This window comes from Macroventuria anomochaeta, assembly GCF_010093625.1.
Source record: "Macroventuria anomochaeta strain CBS 525.71 unplaced genomic scaffold BU25scaffold_17, whole genome shotgun sequence".
Classification (NCBI taxonomy): domain Eukaryota; kingdom Fungi; phylum Ascomycota; class Dothideomycetes; order Pleosporales; family Didymellaceae; genus Macroventuria; species Macroventuria anomochaeta.
Window position 1 is genome coordinate 611831 of NW_022985378.1, and position 11122 is coordinate 622952.

General features: G+C 50.8%; 4 protein-coding genes across 4 annotated transcripts; 2 read left to right on the forward strand and 2 right to left on the reverse strand.

Moving 5' to 3' along the window:
* Positions 1-110: 110 nt before the first annotated feature.
* On the reverse strand, positions 111-2207 carry BU25DRAFT_66024 (uncharacterized protein). The gene is made up of 3 exons (XM_033711996.1): positions 1764-2207; positions 638-1714; positions 111-589 (listed from the first exon to the last, which is right to left on the reverse strand). Exons 1-3 carry the CDS (start codon positions 2043-2045, stop codon positions 260-262), a joined length of 1689 nt encoding a protein of 562 aa, XP_033561664.1. The 5' UTR covers positions 2046-2207; the 3' UTR covers positions 111-259.
* Positions 2208-2337: 130 nt separating this feature from the next.
* Positions 2338-3534, forward strand: BU25DRAFT_393470 (cytoplasmic tRNA 2-thiolation protein 2; the record flags this gene model as incomplete). Its single annotated transcript, XM_033704695.1, has 2 exons — positions 2338-2435; positions 2484-3534. The coding sequence occupies 2 exons, from the start codon at positions 2338-2340 to the stop codon at positions 3532-3534; spliced, it is 1149 nt and encodes a 382-aa protein (XP_033561665.1).
* A 394-nt stretch (positions 3535-3928) lies between these two features.
* On the forward strand, positions 3929-4947 carry BU25DRAFT_393472 (NAD(P)-binding protein; the record flags this gene model as incomplete). Its single annotated transcript, XM_033704696.1, has 2 exons — positions 3929-4016; positions 4067-4947. 2 exons carry the CDS (start codon positions 3929-3931, stop codon positions 4945-4947), a joined length of 969 nt encoding a protein of 322 aa, XP_033561666.1.
* Positions 4706-6772, reverse strand: BU25DRAFT_393476 (MFS general substrate transporter). Its single transcript, XM_033704697.1, has 2 exons — positions 6564-6772; positions 4706-6504 (listed from the first exon to the last, which is right to left on the reverse strand). The coding sequence occupies exons 1-2, from the start codon at positions 6631-6633 to the stop codon at positions 5015-5017; spliced, it is 1560 nt and encodes a 519-aa protein (XP_033561667.1). The 5' UTR covers positions 6634-6772; the 3' UTR covers positions 4706-5014.
* Positions 6773-11122: the final 4350 nt, after the last annotated feature.

Below are 11122 nucleotides of genomic sequence, written 5' to 3' on the forward strand. Positions count from 1 at the left end.
CATGGAGCTCTGACAGAGAGCTGAGCTGTGGCGTCAAGATTCACAATCGATAAGGAAATTGCCTCGGACCAATTGCCGTCACGATAAAGTCGGATTAGGTGTCAAACATAGATTCCCCCTACGGGTATCAAGTAGATAGATGCGCTAGATATGCCTAGTCATAATCAAAACATAGCCTCACAATGGGCAGCTTGCCTAATTCCCAAACGCCAGCTCCAAGAACTAATGCCCCCCAAGAACCTCATCGATGAACCAACAACTAATCGTCCTTTCGACTTTGACTTGCGTGACTCGTTAGTCTTGCATGCTCATCATCGCTGCCTTTCGGGCTTGCCGGCTCTAGATCATCGTCGTCGTCGCTCCATTTGTCGTCTTCGCCTACTGCGAAGATGGTATCGCCATCAAGAGATTCCCTCGGAGGATGAATAGGCTTCTGTGGCTGAGGAGCAGGTAGCGGCGAAACGTCGCGGGCAGCGTCGCGCTGTGGTCGCACTGGATCGTACGATGGAGGGTGGTCTGATGGACCATCTTCCTCGTCGAGTGAGTCGCGAATGGAAGCGATTTCGAAACCTTCGTCGTCTTGAGCAATCTGGGTATTCATTAGTATCGTGCTGACCTACAGGTTCATCACGCTTACCTCGTCACTCATAGCGAACCTCCTGTTGTTGGCAGTTGGTCGCCACATGTATGCAACAAAGCAAACATCAGCCAGGTAGACCAAATTTAGCCAGCCATCCAAAACAAACCACCTTGTCTGCCAATGTGTTGGTGCAAAGTCCGGAGTGGAGGCACCGGCGAATGTAAAACTGTTGATGAAGAAGAACCCAAAGATAACAACGATGCTGGTCAAGATGCACCACCAGAGCCTCTTGTACATCGTGGCCTTGACGTGCTGCTTACGCTCCATGAGGTCCTTCATTGTAAGATTTAGAGAGTTTAGAGTCCAAATGTAGAAAGCAGTCAGCGTGGCAGACAGTGGTAGGATAACAAGCAGGACCAGAGGTCCAGCGTCATCAGGACGGACAGTGAGCGATGCGACAGCGTAGATGACACCGAAGACAAAGTGAGCCACAGCCAGCCAGCGAACGATGGTCATGGTCTTGCCAAGGGAAGGCTTAACGACACCGTAGCCCATGCACACGATGAGCAGCAGGAAGAACGAGAACGAGTTACGGAACGCGTTCAATACGGCAACAACGACCATGAGCACCTTCGTTCCAATGTTGTTGCCATGGCGGTTCTGGTAGTCGTAGAAGCCCCAGGTCATGAGCATCTCTACCACCAGGAAGACCAGAATGGCTGTGATGTAGTTCTGAACCGCCAAGATGTCGTGCCTGTTCTGGTAATACAGGAAACCCCAGAAGAGCAGCACTACAAAGTATACGATGGTGATGCCGCCGTAGAAGGGGAGCTTTGCGATTTGCGCCGCTGGGAGCTCGCCATACGCATTGCGGAATGTGATGATTGCTTCGTAATCGACTTCTTTCGTGTAGGCAGCGGTAGCGACGCAGTAGTACCCTGTCTTGATTGCCAGCTTTCGCTCTCCGCTGGCGACCGGGTAGTTAATCGGTTTGGGGTCGTTGAGGTGAACGGCCTCAGTTCGAATGTACATCTTGGATACAGAGTCGGCATTGTCGGCTAGGATCCATTCGCCCTTGTGTGTTCCGTTGCAGAGCTTCGCATCGATCGCATCGTCGTTACAGATGTAGGAGCGCTGTTACCAGTCAGCTTGCTTGAGAACATACACCTATAGTTGTACTCACGTCGTCAACAGGCATCTCAGTCGGCTTGCCTAGCAGTAGCGAGTCTTTCCATTCCCAGATGACTACGCCCACTGTGGGATCCTCAATCCCCTTGTTCTGGTCTCCCTTCTTGAGGAACTTGACGAGGATGAACGGCTCGACCTTCCCACCCCATGATTTCTTGCTGTACATGCCCGAGCATTTCTGAGGATCGTCGCGAGTAAGTGTGACGTCGATTGCTGCTACTGCTGTTATGGTTGATAGCAACAGCAGCCCTATGCTGTGCAGCCATTGCTGCTTCATGATTGTGGCTTGAGGCCAGCTGGCGGAGCTAGCGGTGGTTCGACTACAATGCGTTTGGCGCGCGTTTGCGTTGCGTGGGATTTTGTCTCAAGATTGTTATCCTCTTCCTTTAGTCAGAAGCTGGGTGTTTGGCGCAGAAGGCTGCAGTGTTGAATGTTTGGCGTCGTCACTGCCTCACTCTCCGGCCGCGTAGGAGCTTAGGCTGCTAGCGCGCTTCCACTCCAGGGCGCAAGGCAAGCACCACCAACAGCACTATCACACTGCCAAATTTCACATCAACCAACCACACATCATGCCTGGCAAGACTACAGATGGTGCCGCCGGTGGAATTTGCAGAAGGTGCAAGGAGAATGTTTCTGTCCTTGTGGTACGCCTGGAGCCACTTTGCCAGTCAGTCTTGTTTTCTGAGTGAATGATTCATGCTAAAAATTTATGTAGAGAATGCTTCGCCCGCTACGTACACACAAAGGCTATCAAACGACTAGAGACCTTCCGTGTTGACTTCCACACTAATGAAGAGCGAAAAGTGCTGCTCCCTTTATCTTTTGGGGTCTCGTCAACTACTCTGCTCCACATCCTGGATCTGCATCTGAAGACCCAGATGAGCAAGACCGGTCGCACAGGCTTCGCTCTCAGTATGGTCGCCATCAGAAATGCCGAACAAAGTCCACATACAGAGGACCTGCTCGAGGAAGTTCGCAATCAGTACCCAGGTCACGAGTATGCATCATTGCCACTGCATGATGTATTCCGTGTGATTCCAGACGATGCAGCTCTGCGAGACCTGATTCCCGAATATACAAAAGGAGAACCCCCCAAGGACCAAGAGCAATTGGCTCGCCTGATCAACTCGCTCACCTCTGCAACAGCTCGCGCAGACGTTCTGTCGACGCTGAGGGCCAGACTCATAGTGGAGCACGCAAAGTCAACAGGGTGCCAAAGCATTCTATGGGGTGACAGTACCACCACACTTGCCGAGAAGACACTCGCCGAGACCTGCAAAGGTCGAGGATTCTCATTGCCATGGCAGGTAGCTGACGGGAAATCGCCCTTTGGCGTCTACTTCCACTACCCTCTTCGCGATGTCCTCAAGAAAGAGCTAGTGTCATACATAGGCTTCGCCGAATCTGGACTGTCATCACTGGTTCATGAGCCATTTTCTGGCGCAACACAGGCATCCACTAGTTCGAAGAACACAACAATCGACGATCTTATGAAGCAGTACTTCGAGTCTGTGGAGGAGAACTTTCCGAGTATCGTTTCGAACGTGGTTCGTACCTCAAGTAAGCTTGAGGTACCCGCAGGCGCGGAGTCCGATCCACGATGCGGACTGTGCGACATGCCCGTACCTGGCGGCCGGTTTGGCATCCATGGCTGGGGTGGTTATCAACAAGACGGTATCGAAACTGCTGCAGTGGTTGGTAAGAACGTGTGCTATGGCTGCACTCGATCGTTGCCTCCGTCGGCCACAACCACGACTCGCATTTAAGGCCTTCATGAGGAGGCTATGAGCGCATCACACATAGTTCCGCCATCGATTTCATTATCAGCAAAAATGACCGCTTCTGTATGTGCTGCCTTGGGACATGGGTCGACCTTCGGTTTTGCACTTTGCGAACTGGCCTGTGCGTTCTGCACATCTGCGGCTGTATTGCGCCGAATGCTCACACCAGAAAGAGCAAGAGTGCACTTTTTGAATGGAGACAATGTGTCCATCGACAACGCTCCGTTTGCACGGACCAGTACTCAGAAGAATACAGGGCTATAAGAAGAGCAGTAGTTATCGTCCTTTCGTCGTACGCCTTGGTTTTCCTGCGACAAATATTTGACGACTTTAGCTGAAAGCACTTTGCCGATATTCAACTCTCAAACGAGCCGTCGACATGGCAGTTGAGACTGGAGTGTTCTTTGATCCAGCCGCAGACATCCCATCGTCGGCAGGGAAAGTCATCCTAGTTACTGGCGGTGGGCGTCAATCAATCCTTCATCGAGCTCCATGCTAAGATCAACAAGCTCCGCAGGGATAGGGGCAGAGTCTGTCAAAGCCTTCGCAGCCCACTCACCTGAGCACATCTACATCTCTGGACGCAACTCCACCGCCGCCGTAAGCCTCATAGCCGATATTCGATCGAGATATCCCGCTGCAGCACTCACGTTCATTGAGCTCGACCTCTCATCCTTACATTCAGTCGTCCGCGGCATAAAGACAGGTTTCAAACACGACCGCCTGGATTTCCTTCTCCTTAATGCTGGCATCATTGCCAAACCACCCGCCCTCAGCATCGACGGTTATGAGATCCAATGCGCGACAAACCACATCGGACACGCTATGCTCACGAAACAAGTTCTTCCACATCTGTTGAACGCGACGAAGATGCCAGGTGCAGATGTCCACGTAGTGATCACTACGTCCGAGGGCTACGAGCTCCATCGTCTGATCAAGGGCGGCATCGCATTCGACGAACTCCAAAGCGGCAGCACAATGAGCCGCACGATCCTCGGGCCGTGGGCGAGGTACGGACAATCAAAGCTAGCGAACATCCTGTTTGCGTTGGAGTTGGGCCGTACATATCCGGAGATCATGACGGTTTCGGTACATCCGGGTGTCGTCAAGACTCCTATGCTCGATGGGTTGCACGGGTTCAACAAGGTGTTCAATGATTTTGGGTGTCGGCTCAACGGAACCATCCCGGTGGAACTCCATCAGGGTGCGTGGAATCAGCTTTGGTGCGCTGCCGGAGCGACGAGGGAGGAGTTGGTTAATGGAGGTTTTTACAAACCGGTAGGCGTCTATTGCACAGAGAAATTGACGCCGCTTGTGAAGGACAAAGACTTGGCGAAGAAACTGTGGTACTGGACTGATGAGATTCTTGTAAAGTTCGACGATGGGATGAGCAAATAAGCGTTCACATTATTGCGATCACTCGAATGCAGTGTGAGACTGTTCTTCAAGCGTGCAGCTTGCTACCTCAACTTGATAGCTTCTGACCGAAAGAACTCCTCGCCACCAATCCCCTAAACTTCTTGCCAAACACGTATGCAGGAACAGTCAGTGCACAAACACCCAGATTGATCATCGTGATTGCCACGAACACCTTGCTCGGTCCAATACTCGCCATAACCCCATTTGCATACGTCGTGGCAATGAATGTAAGCACCGCCTTCGTAAAATTGATTGTGACAAACGCCTGATTTGCATCCTTCGGATGACAGTCGATGACATACGTCAAGCTTGCTGTGCTTGCGAACGGTACGCTGAAAGAGTGAATCGACATGAACGCGATGAGCTGGTAGATAGAATCACCGCGCTGGGCGCTGATGCCGAAGCCCAAGAATCCGATAGTCGCAAAGAAAACGGCAGGCAGCATAAGCGTGAGGCGGAACTCGGGCTCGAAAACACCCTTGTTCCTGCGCGCCATGAACTTCGCTACGAAGTCGGCGGCCCAGCCTGACAGCGGTGAGCCAATGAGTCCGACGACGAGAAGAGGTAGGTTGGTGAGTCCGACTTGCGCCGGTCCGAGGGAGTAGGGCGGTGCGGAGAAGATGGAGACAGAGAGAACGGAGATGGTAAGTAGCCAAGTGAAGTATGTACCATACACTACGGTGCTGAAGAGTACGGCAGGATAGGCAATGAGCGGAACAGGCTTCCATACGTTCTGCCAGAAGGACTCAGAGGAGAGGCGGCCACGAAAAAGTGCGAGTTGCTGGCGGTATGTCTCCTTTTCTTCGCCGTACTCGGACCAAGCGGAGCTCTTCTCTTCGGGCTCAAACTCCTTCTGTGAGCCAGGACAGGTACCGTAGTACGTTGTTTCGACCACGAAGAAGTACATGCCGAGAAGAATGGGGATGAAGATCAGCGCGGAGATACCGAAGGTGGCCTCGAATGAGATCTTCTCGATGATGGCGCCCGCAATGGTCTGGCCAAGAAGCACTCCGCTGGCCAACATGCAGCCCCAAATACTGACTCGCGTGCCTCGTTGGTGAACGAAGTACATATCCGACACGGCTGAGGTGACGAGAGTCTCGAGCGGTGCTGAGGCGATACCTTGGATCACCCGCATAACAGCAAGAGATGGGAAGGATGTTGTGAAGTAACCCCAGCAGTTTGTGGCAAGCAAGATCATGGTCGAGATGACGAAGAACGGTCTCTTGCCCCAGATGTTGGCACCTGCTGCGGTGAAGAAAGTGGTAAACCCAGTCCAAAACGCGAGAAATCCAATGACGAGACTGGCTACCATGTCGATGCTAACATTATACTTCTGTGCGATGAGAGGCAGACCGGGAGTAACCATTGGGCCGAGAGAAGTTGTCACGCCAGAGCTGAGCGCCAGGATTACCATGATGACTTCTTTTCGCGCTGCAGACCAGTTCAATGGGTCATTCGGACTGTCAGATGGCTGAGGCTGGAGAACAATATCACCATCACGCTTCACCCCCGAAGTATCGACTGCTGGATCCTCTATACAGCAGTTTGCTGTTAGCCGTTGTCAGGTCCAACACTGGGAAGAGTTCACGTACCAGCAGCGCCAAGAGTGGACGTTCCCGGAGGCGCGGCCATTCGGCGGTCTTCTAAAACACCTAAACCCATCTTGTCGAAACTAGGGGAACCAAGACGAGATAATGGAAATTTGAAAAGAACGGAGGAAGCCTGCCAGCAGACCCAGATTATAAAGTGTAAGTGAACGTGTTGAAAGAAAAGAAAGCAATGAGACCAGCTCTACAGAAACAGGATCAAAGATGTCTCACATACTTCTGCACGGCCATAAGGCATGTATAGTCGCACGGAGTCGTCAAGTGGGGTGATCTTCCCGAAACCCCAAATGGAGCGGCGTCTACGATTGTACGTGGGTCATTCGTACCACAATCCGCTTACTGCCGAACACGTCCACTTTCTGCCTCAGTGGAGCACGTTTTACAGTGTGTGACAAAGGCTTGTTTTTCGCGGCATGATGTTCGAAGCTGTGCGCCAAGGTAAGAGGTGCCGGTCGAAGCATTGTAGGTTTCAACCTTCGGTATCAAAGTATTTCGCAACCGTAACACCTCGAAGCAAACGCGTGGAGGTATAGGAAGCGCTATGAGTTAGTTGTACATATCCGCGGACCTACAAAAGAGTAAACCTTCCATCGAATCGCAAATCTGTCAGTTTACTGACGCCCTAGGGTGAGTGATGTCCCAGCAGCATGTGGGCTTGATTGTGGTATATGCGTTGTTCAAGGGTACCGGAGTCCTTTCCTTGTTTTCATGCGCAGTGGAATGCGCCATAATTGTGCTGCCGAGGAAGGTCTGACGTTGACTGAATCGTTGGGCCGTTCCTTCTCCGTCACCACCACACCGCGCGCCTTCTCTGCCACACCTCCACTCTCATTCCTTCTTTTTGTGTCATTACATTATGAGATATTATAAGTGAGGCTGTCGCACCCGGCGATCGATTAGCAATGCAGCTCCACTGCACCAAGGCTAGCTACAAACCGCTGCTGGTGCAGCAACGAGGAAAGTGTAAATGCGAATGACGTTGTCAGTGAACATTCACACTTGAATATCTCCACAACCACAAGTCAAAAAGTAGTTCTGATTTCAGCTTATAACAGCGTGTAGTCTTAATATTTAGTCTGGTACCCCCTAGCTCTATGTACAGCAGAGATTTGGCGTGGCATTGAGTGAATGAGCTTCTTTATCAATGAATTGGGTATGGCTAACCATGCCTCCTTCAATCCCTCACAGAACCTGTTGAAGTGAGTGAATTGTGTTGATTGATCTTAAGAGCTATTGGCTAGAATTGATCGAGACTATATAGTAGAAGGGGATAGCAGTGAAGGGTTGGGGAAGCAAACCAAGCTAACCAAATGAGCTGGACCATCAGTGCAGCGGACCGTTAGCAAACACTGCAACGGACCGCTAGCAAACAGATGGCGATTGGTGGATATCTTCACTCCCTCTGACAGAACCTCTCCTACTCTTCAGCAGAGTCTCCTAAGTAGTCAAACTCTGGGTGAAGCTCATGAAGCTTCCGTTTTAGTGCCCACCACATGTGCTCAATAGGGTTAAGGTCTGGTGAGTAGGGAGAGGAGTCAACAGCCCAGATGCCATGATGTGAGAGAAAGTCTTGAGTGTAGTAAGAGGTGTGGACTCTTGCGTTGTCTTGCATGAACCTCTGGCCAGGTTGGTACTGAGGTAATAGACCTTCTTGAAGTGCAATACAGTAGCTCCTTGAGGAGTAGCCACCATGTGGTGAGGTTTGTGTCACTGATATATACTGTTCGGTTCCCAGTACCCATATCTATTGGGTTACTGTACCTTTTTGGTCGGTGTAGCTCAGGTGGGACCGAGCTGAGCCCTCACAGTGGAACCCATAGTTTGCAAAAAACGGAGAGACTGTAGTGCTCTCTGATTGTGCAGAGTTGAGCGCAAACTCCGCTAACGGCAGCCAATTATACCAGTCATCTTGCAGGTAGTTAACATACGCCCGTAGATACTGTTCTACGACCGTGTTGGTCCGTTCGGACTGTCCGTCAGTCTCAGGATGGAATGCCGTAGATAACGGGGTCTTGATCTTCAGTCTACAGTTCAGGTGTTTTCAGAATTTGGAGGTGAATTGCGGCCCTCTGTCAGATACTACAGAGTTTGGCAGGCCGTGAAGCTTCCAAACATGCTGTAGAAACAGGGTAGCAGCATCTTCTGCATTACAGGTTGTGTAGCAGGGGATCAGGTGCTTCATCTTTGTGAGGCGGTCAGTAATGGTCATAACAGCATCATAGCGGTGGCTCTTTGGTAGCTGTATTATGAAGTCAACTGTAACTTTTCTCCACGTGCGGTCAGGTATTGGTAGTGGCTTCAGTACTCCCTGGTACGCTTCTCTTGACGGTACCGCGCGGCAGCAGGTGTGGCAGTTGCAGAGCAAACGGGCAACGTAATTGTGCATGCAAGGCCAGTAATACTCCTGGGAGAGTAGTTCATAGGCCTTGCTGCGGCCTACGTGTCCTGCTACAGGGCTCTCATGGTAGTTACGGAGTAGTTGAGCCTTCAGTTCAGTGCAGTCCGGTACACACAGCCTTCCTCTATACCGTAGGTACCCATTTACTTCCTTGCATTTGGCAATTGTGTAACGGGGTCATGGTGCTGTAGTGAAGTAGGCTGTCACGTGTCGGGACGATGGCGCTAACCCATCGGGACGCTAGCGTGGTACGGACGAGAGCGCATAGATAATCGGGCACACAATGGCCAGGAAAACGGTAGCAATTAATATTATGGGACCACCCCCCATTGTTACTAAGCTCGCTGTCACAGATACCCTTACAAATTGTCAGGTACCTGTTCTTTCTGTTTCCCTCACGTAAGTCTGTAAGTACGGCATCAGGTATAGGGTCAAGGCTGTAGCCCTTCCGGAACATGTCTCTTATGTCAGGTAGCAGTGTAATTGTCTCATTTTCTGAGGGTAGCGGCTCTTCCTGTGAAGGTGGCTCTGTGTTTCTCTGGCTTCAGGTAACCACTGAAAGTTTATGTTTGCTAGCGGTCCATTGCAGTGTTTGCCAGCAGTCCGTTGCAGTGTCTACCAGCGGCCCATTGCAGTGTTTGCCAACGGCCCGCTGCACTGATTGTCCAGCTCATTTGGTTAGTCTGGTTTGCTTCCCCAACCCTTCACTGCTATTCCCTTCTACTATATAGTCTCAATCAATTCCAGCCAATAGCCCAGAACACCAATCAATACTCTCAACCCTTCCACAGTTTACGGTCCAGCTGCAGTTCTTGCGGAGGGGATCCCAGGTTTTTTGGCTTCAGTACGGTCTGACTCTGGTGTAGTAGCCTTTTATCCCCCTCCTTTGGCAGGTCTGCTGACCTCCGTGTCAGTGCATTGGGCTTACCACCTTGCGCTCCTGGCCGGTAAATAATTTGGAAGTTAAAGCAGGACAGAAATTCAGACCAGCGGGTCTGTCTGCGGTTCAGTAAGTTGGTTGACATGAAGTATTCCAGGTTATGGTGGCTCGATATTACTTGGATGGGTGACGTGCAGCCCTCTAGCTCTGGCCGCCACTCCTTAAAGCACCGTATAATGGCCAGTAGCTCTTTATTGTAGATCTCGTAGTTACACTCCATAACTGAGTGCCTCTTAGAGAAGAATGCTACAGGCCGTAAGATACCGTCATCTCCGTACTGGGACAGTACTCCTGCCAATACAAAGTCTGAGGCATCTGTTTCTACAACAACCTATTTCTCCCAGTCAAACAGTGCAAGTACAGGTGCTGTTGTAAACGCTGCTTTTAGGTGCATAAAGGCCCTGTTACACTTATCATCCCACCGAAACAGAATGCATTTCTGTGTAAGCATTGTTAGCGGGGCTACTAATAGCTGAGAACCCCTGGATAAAACGGCGGTAGAAGTTTGCAAATCCAATGAATGTCGGTACGTCCCGTACACAGGCATGGACTGGCCAGTTAACCACCGTTTCTACTTTTCTTTGGTCCATGCTGATCCCCTTACGACCTATTCTGAGGCCCAGGAACTGAGTTTTGGAGGTGAAAAGCTTGCATTTTTCCGGCTTTGCATGTAGGCCTGCCTCCTCTAGGCGGCTCAGCACAAGCCGTAAATGTTCCTTGTGTTCAGTACGGGTACGGCTGTAGATCAGGACATCATCCATGTAGACTGTACAGAAACGGTCGAGGTACTCCTGTAGATTATCGTTCATGTATCTCTGGAATGTAGCAGGGGCTTCAGTTAGTCCGAACAGCATCACCAGCGTCTCGTAAAGTCCGAAACGGGTCTGAAAGGCCGTAAGCCACTCCTGGCAGGCCTTCATACGGATGTTTTTGAATGCCCACAGTATATCAACCTTGAGATATACTGCACTCCCTTCAGGTTGTTCAGTAGCTCCTTGGTGAGCGGTAGCGAATATCGATCCTTCACAGTAACAGCATTCAATGCCCAATAATCTACACAGAAGTGGAGTTCACCATCCAATTTACGGACAAACAGGACAGGGGAACTAAATCTTTGCATTACCAGAGGAGCTACTGCTCCTCTTGTCTTCCATAGTCTTAGACTCAGATAGGACGTTAAACCAATCAATCAATCAATCAATCAAT

What these genes read in the sequence shown, in the direction of transcription:
- BU25DRAFT_66024 (XM_033711996.1), bottom strand. Translation starts at nt 2,045, where the DNA reads ATGAAGCAGCAATGGCTGCACAGCATAGGGCTGCTGTTGCTATCAACC. An exon ending in CTGAGATGCCTGTTGACGAC is followed by an intron (nt 1,715 to 1,763) that starts GTGAGTACAACT and finishes GACTGGTAACAG; the next exon opens with CGCTCCTACATCTGTAACGA. An exon ending in GGTTCGCTATGAGTGACGAG is followed by an intron (nt 590 to 637) that starts GTAAGCGTGATG and finishes ATGAATACCCAG; the next exon opens with ATTGCTCAAGACGACGAAGG.
- BU25DRAFT_393476 (XM_033704697.1), bottom strand. Translation starts at nt 6,633, where the DNA reads ATGGGTTTAGGTGTTTTAGAAGACCGCCGAATGGCCGCGCCTCCGGGA. An exon ending in GTCCACTCTTGGCGCTGCTG is followed by an intron (nt 6,505 to 6,563) that starts GTACGTGAACTC and finishes ACTGCTGTATAG; the next exon opens with AGGATCCAGCAGTCGATACT.